Source organism: Erpetoichthys calabaricus, chromosome 3 (assembly GCF_900747795.2).
Source record: "Erpetoichthys calabaricus chromosome 3, fErpCal1.3, whole genome shotgun sequence".
In the NCBI taxonomy this organism is placed as follows: domain Eukaryota; kingdom Metazoa; phylum Chordata; class Cladistia; order Polypteriformes; family Polypteridae; genus Erpetoichthys; species Erpetoichthys calabaricus.
The window spans coordinates 220,031,875-220,056,277 of NC_041396.2; the positions used below are offsets into that span (position 1 = coordinate 220,031,875).

The 24,403-nt window shown below is 36.7% G+C and overlaps 1 protein-coding gene across 2 annotated transcripts in view; it reads right to left on the reverse strand.

Annotated features, from left to right (window-relative positions):
• The window catches only part of dcbld1 (discoidin, CUB and LCCL domain containing 1), a 71,922-nt gene extending 48,921 nt beyond the window's left edge, over positions 1-23,001 (reverse strand). For both annotated transcript variants that reach the window (XM_028797811.2, XM_028797810.2), the window contains exons 1-2: positions 22,750-23,001; positions 3,272-3,496 (exon numbers count right to left, since the gene is read on the reverse strand). In XM_028797811.2, the coding sequence (XP_028653644.1) occupies positions 3,272-3,496; positions 22,750-22,840 (316 nt within the window). In that variant the 5' untranslated portion in view covers positions 22,841-23,001. The remainder of the gene's footprint in view (positions 1-3,271; positions 3,497-22,749) is intronic.
• Between the last annotated feature and the right edge of the window lie 1,402 nt (positions 23,002-24,403).

Sequence of the window (24,403 nt, forward strand, 5' to 3'; positions counted from 1 at the left end):
TTTTATGTAGGGCTAGTGCATCTCTTAGTGGTTGTTTGTTTCTTCACACACGCTTCACCATCTCCAGAGTGGAGTTCCATCTAGTCGGCACGTCTTGTACAAGTGTCTCAGTCTTCAGGCCATGCGCGACTTGCTGTTTCTCAAGTTCTGCAATATTTGATGGACTGTGCTTGAAGTGCCCCACCACCTTTTGGCATTTGGAAAGTACACCGTCAAATGCACTATTCTGCAGAGACACTGTGACAGAACGTTGAATGCTGTGCGCGATGCACGGCAAGTGTTCGAAAGGCAGCTGTCACGCAGCTGAAATTAAATTTCGTGCACTATCTGTACTGAATGTGCTTACTTTATTCTCAACATTCCACTGCTTTGCTGCATCCATAAAATGTCTGGCACATGCTTCAGCATGATGTCTCTCTGATGTTTTCATGACCGTCAAAGCATGTGAATGCAGTTTCCACTGTTCATCGACATAACGGGTTGTAACCCCGAGGTAGCTATGATTTCCAAGTGATGTCCAGTAGTCACCAGTAAATGCGACCATCTCCGTGATCTCCAACTCCTTAGCTATACAGCTCGTGTATCCTAGTTACGACTGTGGCTCTCGAGCGTAATTCATAAGTTGGGTCGTTGGACGCGACCTGAATTATGTCATGCAGACCTTCGTCCTCCACTATGTAAATCTGTCCATTTAGCAATTGCTACCGTTAATCTGCTGTAGGTTGACACATCCATTGGTTTCTGCCAAACACTGTCAAGCGTGGTCTGTCGCATATTACCCGGGCTAATGTTATTAGTGTAAAATGGATGTTTGGCTTGCATGTGATATTGTAGGCTGCTTGTACTCCGGTGATAAGTAAACTCGGCTTGACAGTAACTACATACAAACTTAGTTTTACCGAGTGAGCCATTGGGCAAAGTTTTGAAACTGAACTTCCCATTTAATGGACCTTTTTCCATCGTTCAACAATTAGGAATATGAAGTGACTTCTACGAGAAATAACTTGAAGGCTAGAGTGGCACGCATTCAGTTTCCAGGCTCACACATACATATATATTTCACATCATCATAGAGGAATTTTGTCCCACTCTCTCATACAGAACTGTTTTAACTGTGTTCACAAAAACTGGTAGGCTTTTGAGCATGAATTGCTTATTGCAGGCTGTGCCACAGTATTCCTGTTAGGTTTTAATATCTGAGCTTTGACTAGACCAGCCCAAAAATTCCAACTTTGACTTTGATTCAGCCATGCTTATATAGACTTGCTTTGGGATTTGGATCACTGACTACAATTCAGCTTCATCTTAGTGACAGATGACTGTACATTCCCCTAAATCATTTTCTTGTGAAGAGCTAAATTTAGAGCTTTTTCAATTATAAAAATTATTTTATAAGTCATTGAGCTCCTGACACATCTAACATCCCCACACCATCATGCTACAACTACCATGTTTGACAGCTGGTATGGTGTTTTATTGCAAAATGTGGTGCTTGGTTTACACTGGCCATAGATTTCCACATTTTTATCCATCTGTATTGCATTCACCCAAAAGGATTAGGGAGCAAACAAATATTTCCTAGCAAATGGGAAACAGGCATTTATGTTGTTCTTGGTTAGCAGTAGTTTCTGTAGTTCTACTCTTGAGAACAATTTCTGTCGAAAGTGTTTCTGATAAGTGAAGTCATGAATAGTGACTTTTGCTGAGGCAAAGGAGGCATGAGGTTTTTTTTCTTTTCTTTATAATCTTTCTCAATGTTTCTGGCCACTATTTTTTGTTTGTTGCACCCTTCAATTCATTCTGGCAGTATAGCCACTTCTAGAAAGATTCACTGCTGTTCCAAGTGTTTTTCATTTAGAGATTAGTTTTCACTGTGGTTCAGTTGAAAGGGCTTAAGGGCTTTATTGCCCTTTTAGGATGGATGCATATCATTCATTTCTGATCTCTTGAGAAATTTCGTTTTGATTGTATATTAGGCGCTTGTTGAATACCAGTGCTGGCAATTTCATCTAATGGTAAGGGTCATGTTTATATTGACTAGGACTGGCTACATTCAATCAGCTGACTTTAGTCTATTAATTGGGGTGATTTAACTTGGAGGAATTACTTTTTCTACATAGTCGGTGCTAGTGTTGTTTATAAAATAAAAAAGGTAAAATAAAGTAGGTCTTATATGTTCAGTCAAGGACCGTTTGTAAATAAGAGAAGAAAACAAGAATGGGCATGTACTTTTCCACAACTCTATCTTAAATCATTCAGTTTTAACTGTTGTCAAATCATACACTTTAGTAAACTGATGCATGGTAATGTACTGCAATCCTGTTGCACAACTTAAGTAAAAGGAAAGAGAAAGCTGGGTGGTAACAGGAACAAAGACTTGAGTGCGGAGTGTGAATTCAGGATTAAAAAGTAAGTGTTTCCCAGAGGAACTATACAGTACTTGATTTGTCATACTGCTATACCAGTACTAACCAATTCTCGCTTCTTAAGTGGATTATTGTACTAGGGTGTTGAACCTTGTTAGCCATTATGAATGTAGTGAAAAGTCAAGCAAAACGACTTTTGCTTGACATTTTTTCAGCATCTTGCCTGAAGAAGGGGCCCGAGTTGCATTGAAAGCTTGCATATTGTAAACTTTTTAGTTAGCCAATAAAACGTGTCATTTTGCTTGACTTTTCACTAAGTGGATTATTGGAAGGGCGGCACGGTGGCGCAGTGGGTAGCGCTGCTGCCTCGCAGTTGGGAGATCTGGGGACCTGGGTTCGCTTCCCGGGTCCTCCCTGCGTGGAGTTTGCATGTTCTCCCCGTGTCTGCGTGGGTTTCCTCCGGGCGCTCCGGTTTCCTCCCACAGTCCAAAGACATGCTGGTTAGGTGGATTGGCGATTCTAAATTGGCCCTAGTGTGTGCTTGGTGTGTGGGTGTGTTTGTGTGTGTCCTGAGGTGGGTTGGCACCCTGCCCAGGATTGGTTCCTGCCTTGTGCCCTGTGTTGGCTGGGATTGGCTCCAGCAGACCCCCGTGACCCTGTGTTTGGATTCAGCGGGTTGGAAAATGGATGGATGGATGGATTATTGGAATACATACCGAGTATAAAAGCTAATCTCTAATTTACTATTTTTTTATTGTTCTGGGAATCTATCACAATGTTCAGCCCTTTCATTTATACAATATACTTTGTTAATTAGCCATTGTAGTTCTACATAAAAGACTTTTTAAAATTCTTCTTTACATTTTTTCCAGAAGGATGAATGCAGCTCATAAGAAAGGACATACCTTGTTCACTTGTAAAATTGTCCAACCCTTTAAAGATTTTAACATAGTTGAATTTGCAGTCGTCCGATTCTATATTCAAATCAGCAAATTTTAAAATTAGATTCTTTCCTTCTGGCACCTGAATCTTCCATTCACAGCATGTGTTATTTGGGTAGGTTTCAGGATAGTTCTTGGACAACAAAATACCACTTTCTTTACTCTGCACTGAGAGGCCACATTCATCACCTATAAAAAATATACAGAAAAAAATCAAGTAATGAAACGATTGTGCAATTTATATAATTGCATCTAATAAACTAAAGTTAATGTATAACTATGCCTGAAAACCAACATAGTTAATCAAAATATTTCAAGGGTCATATTTTATTTTGCCTTTACTAGTCATTGGACACTAAAAATTGACAACTGCCACAGACACTGATTATCTAACATCCATCTTAAAACATAAGAAAAAAAAAAATCAATAATGCTACATAGCCATTCTTAAAATTAGTTCACCTCTAAAACATACAGCATGTAATTGGGAGAAAGAATGCAGGACGCACAATCATTTTCCAAAAATTGTTCAATTGATCAGTATCTCAAAGTAACAATAAATGCAGAATTTATTAAATTTTAGCTAAATACTTATCCAATTTAGTAAAATATTCTGCTCAATATGACCACTCCCATATGGATCCATCCACCAGTCTACTTAAGTCCAAGCCAGGACTGGATCAAATATTTAAAATTTGATGATATTGTAAGATATATCTGCGGTTCTGAGAATGAAAGTTTTGATGTAGTTTTACTGAAAGTTTTGCAATCAAACACAACATTTTTGTGCTCAACACAGTTTTATTTTATTCAAAAAAAGTTTTACTTTTATATACAAAACTGAATGAGAATTAACAATAGGTATTGAATAATCCATTACACATCAAAAGCAATGACGAGCAAAAGTAAAAAATGAGACAAAAAACAAAGGTAGAAAGACACAGGGGAATGAGAGTCAATGTAACAACATTAAAGGAGGTTAGGAGCCTTCTTGAATATTAGTGATAATCACTTCTCAAAGAGAAGTATTTCTTGCATGATATAAATATACCCGATTGCATCCATCACCCATTTGTCCCAAAAAGATACCTGTAAATTTCCCTGTCACTTCTATGAAAACAGCAAAATCAAATATTATGCTATAACTAGCTGGCATATGAAGAAGGCTATCCTGGTTCATGATGCCTAATGGAGACTACATTTGAAAAGATAAACTGTCCTCTAGCATTTGAAACTGAAAGTTCTTCTTCAAGTATGCTATATAAGTTACCCTGACATTTTCTATTATGCCTGCTGACTTGTAGCCATGATAAACATGTTTTTTATTAGTAATAGGGCATAATTTAAAACATTGAAAGTAATATTTTACTTCATTTTTTTTACAACTTTAATATATAATTATGTATATTATAAAAACATAATAATATTAGCACTTCTAACTTAATGAAGAGGAAGGTATTACCCAATTCTCCTTTTTTTCCGGATTATGAAACAAATGGCTATACTTTAATACTCTGGTAAGGAAAAACATAGTACCCCATACCAGTATAGTTACAGCACTAACAGAAGAAAACACTGCATTTCTTACTCCTTATACAGTATATGTAAATATCCACATTCCAAAAATCATGTGGTTCAAAAGTCAATATCTGAGGGAAGTAGTGTAAATGTTAATTTCACATTTACAAGTTAACCATTACCCCAACCCCAGCTTGAATTTTAGTGAAGAATTGTGGGAATCACACCTATTACTTTGAAATCCTACCATGCATAGTTTGACTGAATAAAGTATGACAATACTGCTGCTCTTTCAAGACAAAAAAAGAAAAAAAAAACTCCTTATGGTGTAAGATCACAACCAAAAATTTGATTTACTCATACTATGAGAGCATTATGATGTGGAAGGTGTCACCATTATACTTTTTTCATCCTACAGAAATGAGGAAATTACGAAAAAGATACCACAAAGGATCTCTGTCTTTTAAAATAAAGCCTAGATAAGGTAATGGCCATGGCTACAATACCTCATCCATCCATTCACCCAGTACCGGCCCAATTTAAGATCATTGAGATCCAATGCCTACCTAGTGAACAATGAGCACGAGGCAGGAACCAAACTTTAACAGGGCACCCACCCATCACAGGGTATGCTCATGGAAACAACCACACCTTTTTGTATGGGGTCCTAACCTGCATGTCTTATAAAATCCATACTGAAATTGTAGCATTGCAGCATGTAAAAACAAACACATTTCAAACCAAGTTGTTCTCTCTCTGTTCGTGTGCCTTCTCTACATTACTGACAAAAAAGCTGATCTATATATTCATTTAAAAATAAATTTATATTTTAAAACTTGTCAGCTAGACATTCATGTACCCAGCTTATAATGCAGGTTCGAAGCAAGAAGTATAATGTAGAATGCTTATGATACAATACCTAACCTCAGCAACAACACAGATTCATTTAGACATGTAGTTAGCGGGGCAGCTAAGAACACAAATTTTACTAGTAAACAAATTGTACAAGTATAATAAATTTGTGAGTTCATAATAACCATATAAAGCTCATAATTAAATCTCCCATTTTTTGTTAGATGGGAGTGAATGCCCTCATTCCTCCAAAATAAAGTCGAGACCCTGTTGCCCTCCCTAAAATACAGAATAACCAGTACATAATACACAAATGGTAATGGAACCTTGTATGTACCTGGGCGTTATAAATAACTTTGCTCTAAATATAGGCATTCTCAGAAATATTTTTCCATTACATGCAACTGAAAGGCTTTTCTAATGGTTTTACAGATGACTTCTCTAACCTCACTTCATTGTCTAAAATGGACACTGTACAGCAAAATACCACTAATAAAAGTAAGTATGTTAAATCCATACCAGGGCTTTCAGAAAAACACATCCTTAAATAATCTGAGATAGCACTGTAAATGGAATTTTATAAATAGACTCCTTGATAATTAAAGAAATTCAAACCTTGGAAAAAAATTATTTCTCCAGTCTGTGCGAGACATGGTCTAACAAAGTTTAAAATTCAACACCATATAAACCATACAAAACTTAAAATTTCATCCTTAAATCATATTGAATAAGTTCTTTAAGTGCTTGCATCCCACAGCCGTTTGTTTTTAACAATGCTTCAGGTTTACAAAACTACAAGTTTCACTTTTTAACTTGTGCCTAGATAATCATTATTCTTTAACAGGCCTTTAAGAAGCAATATCAGAGGAAGCATTGTTGCTTAATGTGCACTCTCACTTGCAAACAATTACAACACGTTTGCCCTGCTGTTTGATTTTGCTTAGCTGGATGAATGCAAACCTGTCTACTATAATACAACAGAAGAGAGATAAGCTGTATCAGTTAAAATTATAATACTGTACAATCAAGAACAACCAAGAAACTGTAGAATATGAATGCTCAGGTGCTAGAAGATGTGGGCAAAACAAACACCCTGAACAAATTTTTTAATAGATTTTCCCTCCCACTGCCACCTACTTTCAATGACCAATCTTCCCCACATCTTCCTTACATCAACAACTCCTACCACATAAATTGGAATGTCCAATGACAAGTCCATTCCTGATCATCAGTGTGGAATGTCTATAATTGAAGACCAAGTAAGGAGACAATTGAAGAAGCTAAACACAGGAAAAGCTGCAGGACCAGATGGAGTCCTCAGGTTCTTAAGCCCTGTGCTGACCAACTTTGTGGTGTCCTCTGTCACTTGTTCAGTCCATCCCTAAGGCTTCAGAATGTGCCACTGCTGTGGAAGACATCCTGTATTGTTCCTGTTCCAAAGTAGACAGGCACCTCTTCAACAAAGGACAACAAAGGACAGAAAAGTGGCAGTTACGTACCACATAATGAAGACCTTAGAAAGACTGGTCCTGGACTACATAAAGCCACTTATGGTAAACCACCAGGACCCACTGCAGTTTGCCGTTCGGACAAAGATTGGAGTGAAGGATGTAATTATCTATCGGCTCAACAAGGGTTATTATCACCTGCACAAAGCTGGCAGAACTTGTGAGGATTATATTTTTAGATTTCTCCATTGCCTTCAATACCATCCAGCCATCCCTGTTAAGGTGTAAACTCAGAGATGTGCAGGTGGAAAATCCTAAGGTCTCCTGGATAATGGACTATCTACCTGGTAGACCGCAAGTCTGTGAGTCTCAAGGACTGTGTTTTTGTTACGGATGTAAGCAACAGTAGACCACTACAAGGAACAGTCCTGTCTCCTTTTCACTCTGTACACCTGCAACTACAAATATAAACAACAGGTCATGTAACTTGCAGAGTCATCTGAAAATTTCTGTATTTATGGTGTGTATTTATATTGGGGATAAGATTATACTAGTCTGGTGGAGAAGTTTTTTTTCTTGGTGCAAAGAGAATTGTCTGCATCTTAACATCAGCATAATCAAGGAAAAGGTTATTGACTTTTGCCACACCTAACAGCCTCTATATCTAGTCACTATTCAAGGAGTAGATATAGAGGTGGTTCACTGTTACAAACACTTGGGGGTCCACATTAATGACAGGTTGGACTGACCTCAGAACACAGAGGAACTATATTAGAAAGGGCAAAGCAGGCTATTTTTCTTAGGAGACTATGTTCCTTAAATGTGAGAAGTGACATCCTTCACATCATCTATAACTGTGATGGCCAGTGCGATTTTTTTACACTGTGATGAGATGGGCAGGTAAAATCACTTCAAGAGACCAACCAAATCAACAAGCTAATTAAAAGGGCAAGTTCAGTTATAGGACACATTCTGGACCAGGACAGAATTAAAACAAAACTGAGTGCCATTATAAACAATGCTGCATAGCCTCTCTCTGACACACTAACACCGAGTACTTTCAGCCAACCAATTACTCAGTATCAGTGTGTCAAGAAACGCAACTTGGGCTCCTTTATACCAACAGTAATACGTCTGCGTAATGCCTCACATGTGACAGTCAAGTAAGAGGTTTTCTTTTTAATTTTCTGGCTTTACAGTCATTATGCTGCTCTGTAGACTAATATTAACCATATCTACTGCTTCTCATCGTTTAAACAATCTTTGCCTAACTTCCCTCTACTACAGTATATTTTTTCCCTCACTTTCTAAAATACAATTTAACATTTTCTCTATCTTTTTTGTTGCTTATTGTATGGAACTGTACCTGAATGTGAATGTTTAAATTACTCATGTAAAATATACTTCTAAATTAACTTGCTACACATAAAAAACAAATATACAAGAAATAAACAGAAACCATGCATTTGCATATGCATCTCACTAATGAAATTATTAAATGAATTGTCAGTATTTCAATACTAATTCATTAATAAAATAACTTCAACATTTACTTATAATACAATATTTCATACTCTAACCCCCAATTTTGCATGGCACTTTTCCATCTTTGCATTTTACAACTTTTACTTTTTTCTCTATTTCTTTTTACATTTTCAAGGAGTACTGTACTTTTAAGTCACATTAAAGATTATTTTAATTTTGAATAGTGGTGATAAAAAATACATACCACCAAACGAATAAGCAATCTTCTACATCCATCTGCCAAGCAGCACCTCTAAATGCTTTATTAGTCACTTCCCTAAAATATTGAACTTACTTTGAACCAACTACATTCACAAGGTAAATTTAAATAGTCATGAGAATTTAAAATTAGACAGCTCAATCGTAAATTTGCCATCTCACTTAACAGACTACGTTTTTTAATGTGATGCTTTGTTCCTTTCTTGTTTATAAAACAGGACATCATAAACTACTGTCACTTTAAAAGAAGACAAGTAGAAATGTAGTCTGTTGAAATGTTAAAAATTTAAAAAATTCTCTTTATCGTAACAATGCTCACTTCATGTTTTACAGTTCATCACAACAAAACTGAACATGAAACTGATTTATATTCTACCTTAACAATGAATTGTGAGTTTTATCAATAAAAAATGCTCTCATTGGTACCTATGTTGAAAACAAAAATAGTAAACCCTCTTTAAGGAAACATTTAAATTAATACATTAGGTTTTTCAAAGGTCACATGAGTTGCAGCCTGTACGAATTAATGGGTTTTTAGTTGTGGCCTGCTGCAAAACAGGGGTTACTCGTCACTGATTTAGTACCTAATAATATTTGAAAAAAGCCCACAATCAGAAGCCACATGTGAAAAGTAAACCAGGATTACAGTCAGATACTGCTAATCATGCATTATCTACCTTCTAACCCAAAGATGACCATTTAATTGTTAATTCTGAGGCAATCAAGTTTGTGGTAAAAACATGCCAAGGCTTCAAGATATCAGCACAGACCTCAAAGGATGATGCTGCTCATCATTCTGGAAAGGGATATATGGCCACTACCACACACTTCAAATTTATAATTTTAACTACAGAATGGTAATTTACAAATGGAAAGCATTCAAAAGAGTTGCCAATTGTCCCTGGATAGATAATCCCAGCAAGTTCACCCAAATATCTAACCATATAATTCTAGAAATCAAAAAGAACCCTACATGTACACACAGGGATCCATAGGTCAATATGAAATGTTGCAGTTAATTACCTTACCAACACAAAAAGACTTAAGTGTAGCTTGAAAGGACAGCCATGAGCAAACAGTTTCTCTCCAAAAAGATCTCAGAAGCATGCACACACAGCAACAACAATTTGCCCCTTGTATTTGTACAGGTGTATATATGAATAAACGAAAACACTCTAAAAATTTCCTTCTCTGGGCAGATGAGAACAAAGTGGATTTTTTTTTTCATTGTACAAAATGCAGTTCACAGCAAAAACCAAGCACCACAAGAGTCTTGCATTACACATCAAGAACGGTAGTGGTAGGGTGATGACTTTTGGTTGTTTTGCACTCATGGGGCCTGGATCCCTCACACCACTATTTATACCAGAGGAAAATATGAGGTTATCCATTTCACTATTCAAGCTTGAGTAGCATTGGATCACACAACACAGCAAAGATCCTAAGCACACCAGCAAATCTACAACTGAATGGATGTGAAAGAATGAAGGGTCTGAAAAGGCCATTTCAAAGTGGAGAGCTTAACTGATGTGGTAGGAACTTAAGATAGCTAAGACATAAATAAATGCCCACAGAAAATAGTTAACTGTAACAATAAAGTTTAAGAGACTGATAAACTCATGCAGAGAATTATTTCAAGTTACTGCTGCTAGACGTGGTTCCATAAGCTACTGAATTAAGTGGAGAACTTACATTATTTTCCCCATGTGTCTTCTGGATGTTGGCTAACTTTGTTCATTTAAAAAAATGACTTGAGTTATATCTGTTGCTTTTTGTCACCCAAGGCTAGATTAATGATTTTAGTAGCTCACAATATTCTCTCATGCTACTTCATGTCCAAAGCCAAACCAAACCATGCCATGCCACAGATGGTTTCTTTGAATAAAGCACCTGTGCAGAAGAACCATTGCTTTCTGACAAACTCTGGCTTTTTTTTTTTTAACTCTCTTAAAGAACACCAGCTGCTGGTGAGCTTTCTTAACTATAACCTTCTCTGCCAAATTCCTTAATGAGCTGTAATGGTAGTGTCCAGGAGCCTCATTTATAAAGCTTGCATATGCACAAAAAGACATAAAATTTGCATACACAACTATTCCATGCAAACACTGGGATTTATAATAGATAACTTAATGGGGGAACGTGTATATTTACAGCAACTCTGACCTATATCATGTGCATATGCAAAATTTCAAAGAAACTGGGAAATAACTGCACCATTGGTAAAGTAGGGTAATGCAGGCAAACCATCTAAAGGATGACTCAAACATAATAATTAATATCACTGAGACGTTATAATAATGTGTGTTGACGTAGAAAACATATTACACATCAAATGAGATATATGATGAACGGACTAAGGCTGGGTATCGGCACTGACATCCAGATTGCACTGATATATTTGAAGTGCCGTCTCTTCTAGAGATTACTTAACCATACATAGAGAACATTAATATAATGTGATACATTTCAGTAACACTTTATTTGAAGGGTGTCTACATAGTGACTTCATAACATATGCATAAGCATGGAATGACATTTTAGAAGAAATACTTAATTAGTAATGTTAACAGTTAACATCAATATTTGCAAATGTGGAACAAAATATTATTGCTCTTTAAATGATAATAAAATTTAAAAAAAAATACAGCACTGCACTAATTCACCGTAATTTAACTAACATGTATAGCCACACATTATGGGAGGCTCTTTGTTTTAAAACAATGCAATGACATATACTTTATAAAACATCTATATCATCTTCTGGATAATATTACTATAAAAAAAGCAAATATTGCTTCTTAAATAATAAATGTTATTCAGTAACTTGTGTCTTATGATTCTACACTTAGACACCCTTCAATTAAACTGTTAGCCAAATGTATTCCCCTACTGGACATTAAAAATAACCTTTAATTAGTCAAAATTAAAGATACAATGTGAAGACTCATTTCTTGCTATTATTCTACAGGTTACACATACAGTATCTTCAGTTGCTGCAGTTGCTCATGTGTAGAAGTCACATTAATCATGTGCGTCCTCACAGTTCCTCCTCAGACAAAAAGGAAGAATTTTAAAATGAGGATCTAGAGCTGATGCATGTTGACAGTGGTGTTGGATGAATGGAACATAAAAGACAAAGAACCAGCCACTGGGACTGACAACGCTACTAATATAATCTGTGCAGAACAGGTTATGGACCTACACCACGTCGGCTGCTTTGCACACACACACACACTCACTTTGGTATCACAGACTGCTCTGAAAATTCCAACAACTGGTGCGCTTGCTTGGCCGAGTGAAGCATGTTGCAAACTTTTTCCACCATAGCAGTACAGCTAGCCACATTTATTGGACTTGCAAACACACAAACTTGGGATTGATTTGGTCTCGTGATGGAATAGCACATTGGAAATGCTAAAAAAGGTTTTTGGAATAACATCCAGCCATCTCAGCAGCGGGGTTATCCCCCAGTGTGACTGGCATTCAGCGCTCTTGTCTGCAGTACATCTGCCAAAGGTGCCCAGTTGTTTTTTTTAATGTAGTGACATGAGAGACATGGCAAAGCTTTGCTTAAGATCTCCATAAAGCATAGGTACTATAACTTCTTTCATTCTCTTTCTGGTTGGTTTAGCGTATTGCAGTTCCAAAACCTGTATCATTTGTTGAAAGCCATCATTTTCAACAATGGTGTTGGGTCTCATATTTTTATAGATAAAAATTGCTATAGATTGTTATTTTTTGGGCATGAGGCAAATTAAATGGAAGCATGGAGCCAAATGCTGTCTCCAGTACAGATTATTTAGGCTCTAGTCACTTGAATGTTGATTATGTTTATGGGTGATTTCAGGATAAAAGATTTCTCAGATTTGTTGTATTACAACAATACTTCTGAGTTCCACAGCTTACATACAGCTTTGCTTTACTTACACAGACACAATATTTGAATCCGTAGTAAGTCCACACATCTGATTTAGCTTTAGGTGCTAATTTCAGTAGTGAAGGACACAACATTTTATGTTAGGTAGTATAGTGCTTTTTCTGTAGAAAGAAATTTGTTGCTTCCTCAGTTTATATCGGTTACCTATCAGGTCAGGAATAACCATGCCAAGCTTCACTCCACAATGCCTGCTGTGCTGGAAGCCAGTATCTGGCCAGTGAGGCTCTATTTGCATCAGTGTTTGATCCTCTGAAATATAGGCACTTAGTGAAAATGAAGCTGCTTTTGTTAACCAGCAGCAGTGACATTGTAATAATGCACAATCTGTAATGTCAAAATGTGGATGACAAACAATTTATCTCAGTAGTCTGGGTTAATCCATGATTCATTTCATTTGAGGCAAAGTAGCTTTGGAAGATGTGACGATACTGTACATGGTGAATGGCTTGTTGGTAAGGGAATTGGCTAAATTCTCAGTTTTTCATATGGCCTATACTATTCATTGTAAAAGCCATCACTTCATTAAATATTTGAGGTTATAATGGCTAACCGCTCAGACGCTGGCACCTTACACCTTTCCTCAACCAACACTTTCCTGAGGAGTGGTGCTCAAATGCCACACATGATCTTGCGCTCTTAGTTGCAGAGCACAGCCATGTACTATTGAAAGCAGGTGAGCAGTATCTTGATGTGTCAGGTGGGAGGCTGCTCTACCAGCCAAAGACGTTCTGCAGCATTGTGATTGTATGTGTTTGATTACTATGTTCCATATATGGATGTTTCGAGGTGTGTTCATAAAAGTATATTTACAAGGTGATTGTGATTTATAAAGGGTAAATTGTGTAGAAATATGTATATGCCATGTTTCAGAAATCTGACCCCCCCCCCCGCCCCCCAATATGGGGTGTACGCATATTTTCACACTCATATCTACACAAAGTTTTATAAATAAGGCCCCAGGAATCCGAAATTCTCTATTACCTCTACAAGATGGCAGCTGAGGCACAGGTGAAAATACAGCTTATGCCTGATGTTTTTTTTTTTTTTGTTTTTTTTTTGCTTAACATTTAGTTAAAAAAAAATTGAATACTCTGTTTGACCAGAAGGCAGCATGGTAGTGAAGTGAGAAGCCTCAAGGATCCTGCATACTGGGTTAAAATTCTAGGCCAAGATGTTCTCCTTGTAGATTGTGCTTATTTTCCCTTGTTTGGTTTGGTCTTCCTCTATTTCCTTCCACATCACTAAGGGGTGCAGGTTACTTTAACTGGCAATTACAAACTGCCCCTTGAATAAGTATGGGTGTATAAGTGTCCATCGGTTTTATGTTCTATTGGAATAGACTCAGGCCACCAATGACCCTAAACTGGATTAATTAGGTTTGGGAGTGTTATGGTATGTTTTTTGACTGATACTGTTGAATAATTCCTGTACACAGACTCATAATTTGTGAGGACACTTGCAAGTGTGGCATCAGCAGCAAACTGACCATTCCTGCAGAATTTTCATGTGAAATCAAGAGGTTTGTCAACAAGGAATAAAATAGTGGTGATGAGACATTCTAGTGGTGTTCTCAGAATAAGGGACTTAGACATGTTGCAGTTGCTCCAACAGTGGTTTAAAAACAAACTATAGCTGAAACTGCTACATCAGTAGCTTTAAAAACAAACTCTTAAATTGTACAAATACCACTAGGGATGTAAAATGATTCTACAGGGGTTTTGAGTTGCAATGCAAAAACTTAAGCAAGTCCACATGTTCTTGGCTAAGGCTGGCTCTCTTCTTGAAAGTTATATTGCCCTCAACTGAAAAGAGATGCTCAGATGGTGTTGAGGTAGCAGGGATTCATACTGTAGGTGGGCCTTTGCAAGCCTGGCCAGAGTAGGGTACTTAGCCTCACTAGTCTTCCACCAATTTAGTGAATTTTTTTTTTTTAGCAGCTTGTTTCTATCCAAAGCATATCATGATCTCATTCCTTAAAATTTACCCATAGATTTCTTCAGTTTCCACATCTCTGTTATCTGCTTCACTGCTGTTTTCCCGAGTCAAGGAATGAGTCAAGTAAAGTGACAGTGACACCAGTTGTTGGTCTAGCAGCTGTGTTACTGGTGGAGGTACTGGCAGCGCAGATTTTGTCTTCCCAACACTGTTGGTGATCATTTCCTGTTTCACTTCAAGTGCCTGTGTTTATATTTTAGCTTGCACATGGAACACTTGCTCAGGTGTCACAAATGTCAGTTTTGTAAACCTTGGGTTTAGTGCTGTACCAAGGACTACTGTGTTTTGTGTGGTCTAAAAATGTGACCTCCTTCCTCCATCGTTGCTGAAGCTGCTCCATAGCAGTGACTTGGAAAGCCTGCACTGCACTGCACTTCACTCAATACACCATCTTATGGATTTCATGAGCCCTGTTACAAGTGGGGATATTGAAGAAATTGTAGGCTATTTCTCCCAACGTAAAAACACAGTGGCACGTTCAAAAGATTTAAGAATAGTGGAAAGCTCTTCAAGCAGGTTCCACTGCTCAGCTTTTAAGTCAAGGTACTTCTTGCCTCTCTGTGTCACAATAGGGTCAGAGAGTATTGCAGTTATTGGCCATCTTTGCTCATCTATTTGACTAATCATGTACAGTAGAAATAGTGTTTCATCCTGTTCTTACATCCTGTACAAGTTTGTGCTCAAGTGTTCCCAGCTGCAGATGTTTTTCTTCAGCTTGGTGGAGAATTGCTCACTATTTTTAAAATGCTCCACAGGGCAGCATATTGCCCCAATAGTTTGTGAAAGGCTTGGATGTTTTAGTCCAGAATTAATTATCAACAGCAAGGTGTGGCCAGTGCAAAGTATAGAGGACCATCCATGCTTCTCTTCTAAATTTTTTGGTGCAGCCACAATATTGGCACCATTATCACACACAATAGCAACAATTTTGTTGGGAAGAATTTCAAATCTGCATACAACCTCCTTCAACCAGCCAACTATGATGGATGCTATATGTCTCTGCTCCAGCAACATGGTAGGAAGGCAGACTTCATGTTCCAGTCTTCTCCAACAAAATGGCATGTTACACCATGGTTGACTTCAGTTGCTACACTTGTCCATATATCGATGGTGATTACAAGTTTGCTGTTGGTAGCTTTAATGCAAGTCTACACTTGTTGAAATGTTTCCTAATATTTCCAATCCATCAGTTTTTCAAAATGTGTTCTTGATTCAAAGTGAAACCTAGATTGAGCATGTGAATCATTTCTTTAAATCCATCATCCTCCACCATGAAGAGTGGTCTCATGTCAGTTACCAGTATATTTAGAACATAGTCAATCAGAGCAGCTACTTGCTGTGGTATGCAAGGGGCATCTTCCTCAAAACATAGTCTGACATGTTGTTTTTGCAGAAATTAGAATACAGTACAAGTCTCCACTCTATTTAGTTGATAAGTGTTGTAATTTTTATTTACATTTACTTATTTGGCTGACACCTTTATCCAAAGTAACTTACAACATTTATGATACAATTGTTTACATTTCTTTTAGTTTTTCCAATTGACACACAGGCAGGTCAAGTGACTTGATCATGGTAACACTGGGTCAATAGCGGGATTTGAACCCACAACCTCAAGATCTTAAGTCCAAAACCTTTACCACTACACCACACTGCCTGCTTAGATTTAAAATCTTTAGATTTTAAAAATAACATTTGCAATTTTAAAATATAACAAATTCCTACTTTGCAGAGTTGTAAAATTACTTACTCTTTTTTAAAATCTCTGTCGTGTCACAGTTCTGCAGTGTATGTGTTCTATTGTTATTTCTGTACTTTTCTGGATATATGTTTCCCCATTTCTAAGCAAGTTCATTTCACTGAAAAGGACATACCAATTGCGCTTTTTTCACCAAGGGGGTAGCTTGAGTTGCAATTGCTGCTAGTCGGACATCAATGATTTTGGAAGAAAAAAAAAAAGGGCAAAATTCGGTTGTACAACCATAAATGCTGAGAAACATGTACTGTAATGCGGTGCAAGCCGAATGCATTAAGAATTAGCCACATGGAGCATACACCGTCTCGATTAGCCATATTCCATTTCTGCCTGCACAAATTTTCATCTTTGCCTTGCGTGTGGGCAATTTTTTGCTATGAATTTGTGCACATTTGGCTATCCCTGTGTCCTTTACCATAAAGTCTGAAAGCAAACAAATGCAGCCAGGGTAGAGCAAAGGACAGATTCGAGAGCATTTTCTAGTCCACTAAGCTAAGTGAGAAAGTGCACTAATAAATTGTGGGATGTTAGCTTACCATGCTGAATACACATCTTCACTTGCTCCCATGCGTTTCCTATTTAGGTGCTTATTCATGACAGTCATACTTACGTGCCATGCCAATTCTGCATTGCACATTTTGTAACCAGCTTTTTTTTTTTTTTTGGAAGACCTTAACACAAACTGTTCCCATCCTTTAGACATTTCATGTTGTAATTTTGGACTTTCACCACCCTCTGTCTCTGCCTTACTGAAATGCACTGCTACCAAATGTGATGACATAACGCAATGTATGTGACATCACCAATCCATTTATTCGACAATGAAAATTGTTGGCAATGAATTTAATAATTGAATACATCGATTTTTGACAATTAGTTGATGCAGCCCCATACTTTTCTTAAATAAGTTTGCAAATATGATTACTTAATAATTTTTAAAGTATTTTAAAGAAGCTCACTTATGTCATTATAATATCCATCTATGGAAATAAAGTCTAGGATATACTTTTTAACTTGGCTTTATGTGGTTTTACTGCCAGCTAAGGTGTTGTGAATGCACACTCTAATGTATTTTCACCAACTTATAATAATAATAATAATTCTTTACATTTATATATCACTTTTCTCACTACTCAAAGCGTTGTCCACACTGAGAGGACTCGGGACTCAAACCCACAATTTCATTACTGTGAGACAGCAACGCTACTACTGCATCATAAAAGCAGTGTAAACTACTTTCATAGATTCATTAGTATCTGAACACTGGAAAATACAGCAAAGTGTTTTTTTTTAAGTTCAACTTAATTTTTATGCATACATAGGCTGGTACACAGCGTACACAGCACAATGAAATTATTAGTTTCACGTCTCCTCAGAACAGTGACAATTACAATACAGAAAGCGAAATACACACAGAAAAATTATACATAGCATGTAACATTATATTTTCATGCATTTTTGAACAGTTTTGATAAGAACAAGCCACTCAGCACAACAAAGCCCATCAATTCTAATAGGCTAATTTTTCCAAAATAACACTTAATCAAGTTTTTGAAAATCCCTTAAGTACCACTCTCTACCACGACTTGGTAGTTAATAACATGTCTATGGTTCTCTGTGTGAAGAAATAATTTTGAAAATTTATGCAAAATCTCTGAATTTAATATCTATATCACTCTCCATTATATTATTTAAATATGCACACATACATAATCATGCACACAAACAGCCCATATTATATAAAACACATTTGACAGCATTGTGTATGTGTATTTTGTATGTTACAAAATTAGGAGTTAGGAATCTGTTTGTTAACCTTAAAATATGTGAAAAAACTGTCCCTGAATCTACAAGTGTGAGTACCAATGTACCTGTAACACCACAAGGAAGGAGTGAGAAAAGCAACTGTGCAGGATGGCCAAGGTCTTTAATTACACTATTTGCCTATCTGAATCAATGTGACTTGTATGTCTGTTGAACAAAAGGTACCTGGCTGATGATAATATGCTGTGCTGCCTTTACCACCCAGGACATCACCATAATAAACCGCATCTAACACAGGGACTACCACGATAAAATGAAATTTTTCTAATTACAAGTCATAAATATACATTAAAAAATGTTCTGTGAAACACGTGAGCTTTCCTTCTTTGAAATGAATGTCCTGTCATCTACATTTTAGGCTACTCATACTCAGGGAAAATGGTAAAAATTCATTTAAACAAAAAAAATACATAAACCTGATTATAAAAGAGCTTTAAAATTATACCAATATCGGCTGTAAAATGTATCATATTTATTTTTAAAGACACATAAAAAAGAAAAGAAGAAAAAAAAAACTAAGCATGGCTACAACAAAATACCATACAAGTATTTTTGGAAAAAACAAACATTCAGGTGGGCTGGCGCCCTGCCCGGGGTTTGTTTCCTGCCTTGCGCCCTGTGTTGACTGGGATTGGCTCCAGCAGACCCCCATGACCCTGTAGTTAGGATATACCAGGTTGATAATGGATGGATGGACAAACATTCATATATATATTTTGACTATTAGACATTCTTATTGTTAAACAAAAACTAAACATGTAAGCCATAAAAATTACTTTTCCAGTGCCTTTATACTTAAATAGTGAAACAACATATGCACTAGGGTTAAGCTGATGGTTGGTGATATCATCCATCGCCAATTGGCTGGGCAGTGGCAACATCAGTAATGTAAATAAAATTCAGAAATTGACTCCAAATATTTGCAGAAATTTCCTTAAAGTGCCAAACTGCAGGCATCACTTTTTTTTTTTTTAATTAATCTTGCATGCCTCACAAGAAAGCTGTCAGGCATGGGCATTCACAGTAGGAGGGATTCCTGTGATAAGATAGTTTAGCAGGAGTAAGCTGTAGCCAGGGTTGTCAAATTTGCAAAATCACTTATTGGGACAGCCACCATTTCGAGCAACCAAAAAAAAACCAAAGGAAAACAAAAAAATAGATCATTTTTATTAAATCATAATTACAGATATACAAACATGTATACACTAAACATAAGTATATGTAGTACATATATAGAAGAGAGCATATATAAAACAGTCACAAAATAATCATCACTTCACTTTCAAAACAAATTACACACAAGCAGCCACGATGAGCATCAGAAATGTACGACGACACAAGCACACATTTGAGTGATGGCATGTCAGCTCATACTGTGGGTGACTGGTCTCCAGGCTAATACAAACTGAAAGAGGTGTTACAAAATTTTTTCATTCACCATCCATTTTTCTAAACCACTTATCCTATTGCAGTGAAATTCAGGTACCGGACAAGAAAAATGGCAGCGTGGTGGTGTTTATTTTGTTTTATGGGCAGTGCTGAAAGGGGCCCCTCAACCTTCAATCAAATGTTATATTATATGTTACAGTACAGCATATTACACAGCTTGTAGATTCTAAAGGACACCCACATTTCAATACCATATACTAATATACATATGTGCTCCAACCAATGGAGGAGAGCCCTGTTCTGTAAAAGTAACAACGAATTTAGAGGGAAGAGGAAGAATACACTGACTAACCAGAGTACTGGCAGTAATTTGGTTCCACTTCAAGCACTTGCAGAGAAACAGAAATGTAACAGTATGTGTGTACATGATAATAAATCTGAAATAAACGTATTACACTGTATAACAAAGCAGTGGTGTCCATGTTTTAAAAAAGCCAGTGCCATTGTCCTCCTGCATGCACATTGTACTTCTGCATGTCATTTACACACATGATAAGAAATGGAAAAATGTGCAATAGCCAAACCATGATTAAACAAAGTTATACCAATCCTCTGATCTCAAATTATAGTGTCCCGACAATGCTAAAAATAGGCAAATTCATGTGGACTATGCTAATAAACATAACTGAAGCAAACTACATTTAAAAACTAACTGTAAAAGGGAATGCACATATTAAAAGAGAATATACAGACTGGCAGTAAGAAGTCCAAATGAATGCTAAGTCATGAAAAGCATTTTTAATTTATTAGAACTTAAAGCACAATCTGTATATATATATATACACATACATATATATTATATATACACATACATATATATATATATACACATATATATATATATATATATATATATATATATATATATACAGTACATACACTATATATATGCTATATAAATCACCTTCCTAAAAATGCAAACTATGTGTTTTTTAGATAAATAAGTAGTAAACATGGATGCCAAACAAATATGACCCCCGTCCCAAAAGTGTAAAGCAACTGATCCCCCCTCCCAGAAAAGTGATCACATTTGTCACAATACCAGGAAACACCTACAATAATACCTACTGAATGACATGCAACTATTTTAGTACACTCATACATCAAGTTCCTGCATTTCCTGAAAAACAACATTGCAGACATTTTTAAGTACTAGTATGCTTATCTTATCTTTGTTAAGACATCCAGATCTCACACTTTCTCTATTGCCACACTGTAATTCTGTTACAAAACAACTGTTAAAGAATTTTTTATCAATATTACTGATTTTTTTCTGGTTTAATTTCTTATTTTTCATCTACCAGTCAGTGGTGTTTTTTCCTTATTTCAAACCAAAATATTGTACTCCTTTCTTAAATGTATCAGCAATAACACAAAAAAAATTAAAGAGAAACTTAAGTCAATGATCAAGATGCAAGTATAACGTCATTAATTGTTTAACAGCACCTACACATTTTACTCAGTCTGTTGGTGGGTCCGAAAATGGACAGCTGAAGGAAAACGTGTTTTATTATGAAACATTGAATATGACGACAACATTCACACATACACACTCATACTCGTATGTGGATACACATACAATATTAATCACAAATTGATATATTATGTATAAACAAACACATATGCTGTGAATATACACACACATACACAGGTATATAAAAAGGCTGAATACTAAAGATCAATCTGCAACACAGTATACAGTGTTGATAAACAATCAGTTATTTGTATGTGCATTGATAAATATACTTTTGTTAACAATATAAAGGACTGAATATTCTCTCTCTGGCAGCTAACATGCAAGTACTTTTAGTACAGTGTACTGTACCTTAAATAGATTGCACCACTGTTAGTCGCTCTACACAGGTAAAGCTATGACACTGTTTCCGTTGCATTGGTTAACAGAAACACAAATTACTATTTAGAAAAATACCAGAAAGCTGTTTCCCCATACCAAATAAAATAATTCCTGGCCATATTATTTGCGAATTAGAGTAGAATGGATGATGCCAATCATATGAAAAAGATATATTTGCAAATTAGAATAAAACTTTTGTCTTAAGAATGAATGATGCCAATCATATGAAAAACATACCTATAAAGTTAGCCAAACAATGAGATTTGTGAACAGTGTTTCTATCATACCTTTGGTCTCTGTTATATTTTTTTTGGCGGCAATGCTACAAAACATATAACTCAGAAAATAAATAGTCCTTAGTGTAATGGCAAATACCAATAAATCAGAAATCTTCAGAGAAGTTCAGTCAAATCTATTCTCCGAACATATGTTTGGAACACTGCACATGCTGTCGAATTCAGATTACCTATACTACAAAAATAGGATGCGTTTAAACAACATAACTATATTAAATTACAGACATTGCGTGAAAAAACCGAAGAAGCGCTAATGGTACACCACCAAAAACATAAAAGTCTAGATTCGTTTTCACAACAATCAAGCCTTCAGAGACATGCAGAACCTCCGGCTAGACTCTAGATTAAAGTACTTGCCCAATCTCGAGCAGATGTTCGTTCCTCCACTGTTTGTGTTCCAAGTGCCAACGGAACATATGCAAAGAAACGCAGCTCTTAACATTGCTCCCTAATGAATTGTATGTTGAAAGGCACAACAGCCTTCAAGAAGCACGGTATTTCTCTCGTTTGAAGAAAAAAAATCCCGGAGCTCAAGGAAAAAAGCAATTCAAGCTAACAGTACGGTGGCAGCGTAAAACACAAAATGCATTCCTTGACAGCGATCCATAAGCATTATCATGTTCATTTATAACTTTGTTGTGTCCACCATGATCTCATTTTCGGCTTTAAACACTTTCAAGTGTACAAACAAACTTATAATATAGCTTGGCACAATGACAGCAAGAAGCCTATATCTCGTTTAAAAATAACTATAGTTTTGGTTACTTACAGAGCTTCTCACTCCCAGCCACCAGCAGACAAGACGTAGACAGAGCCACAAGTAGTGATATAAAGCCATAACATCCAGCAGTGTTTACCATGCTCTCGGATATTTCTTTTATTGTAACGTGGAAGAACAGCCTGTACAATTCAGAAATCTGTGATTAACAATTACTGCTGTTTCATTGTTCTCACTTGAGTCCCGGCGTTATTTCGCCAACATTCGACTCGAACTTACTCTCGACTACAGGCAGAGTCTACACTACACTCTTCCGGGCTGCGCGTGCACGCGCGCGCGTCTACTTTAAGCGGCTCGACCAAAGAGACAGCGCCGAAGTTGGGGGAGGAGGCGGACTGGCTGAGAGGGACTTCTGTCCCATGTGCGTTTATTTGGTCACTTCAGACTTTTAGTTAACATCCTCCAGACACCCTAAAGAAGAAATCGTCGGAGTGAGATCTAAATACAAGTTAGGAGTTCATCGCGCCATTACTTAGTGTCCGACGACTTTGAGCCTCGGTAACACATTTTTTTACTAGCTGCTTTAAAGCATGTAGCTGGCTTTAAAGTTGCCGCGTTAAATAATTTCGCATTTGTGTGTTTATTTGAACTTTTTATAGAAAAGTCCCGTTTCTAGTGGCTTTCAGTACTGACGGCAACATTCATAAAGTGTTAGTTGACACCCGTAGGGTCGCCCTGATTTTCTCTTTCGCGTCGCTGTAACTTCTCTTCTGCATGAGCAACTGATTAAGTATATTTATTTCCTTTAATGCCAATCTTCCGTCCATTTTTGAGTCTGTTTAAATCAGCTTAAGGTCAAACGGGATCGAAACATATACCGAGGACATCTAACACAGGTCACACTCGATGTCAGTTTTGACATACTGATTTGTCTAACGTCTGTGGGGTATGGGAGGAAAAACCATAAAGGCACGTCGAGAACATGAGTACCCCTATAAAGCTGTTTGGGTTTCTTCTTCTTCTTTCAGCTGCTGCCATTAGGGGTTGCCACAGCGGATCATCTTTTTGTATATTTTCCTGTGCTCTGCATCTTGCGCTGTCACACCCATCACCTGGGTTTGCGTGGCACAAATACAGACCGCTGCACCAACGTGCCACATTTAACTGTTAATGTGCGAGGCATACCTGACTGTTTCATTTAGCCGTCTCACAGACATGCAATCCACATAAAGCACTTTTATTAATCAGTACATTGAAAACAAAATAAACTTTTATTCTTCCATAGTGCTCTTCACCGAAGACAGGCTCAGAGTATTTGCACAGATTTTCAAACACCAAACAGTAACAGAAATGATCAGAAAAGAAGCCAAAGAATTATATACTGAAGTAAGCAGATATTTTTCAGAGAGCAGTAATACACTACCAGCGAAAAGTTTCAGAATACCTCAGTTTTTCCAGGTTTTTTTTTTTTTTACTTTTTCAAATTTAGCAAGTTGAAATGCAACAAATGACCTAAAATTATGAAAAGGTAAGCAGTAAACTGCCAAAGATTTAAATTTAAAGTTTAGTTTAGATAAACCTGAAAAAAAGGAAATTTCAGAATATTGCAATATTCTTCAGGGAGCAACTAATAGGTTATAACCTACAGATGTTCTGCAGCAGTTAAAGTATGCCTTGCAAGTTGAAACAATTTGCACGGGTGTCC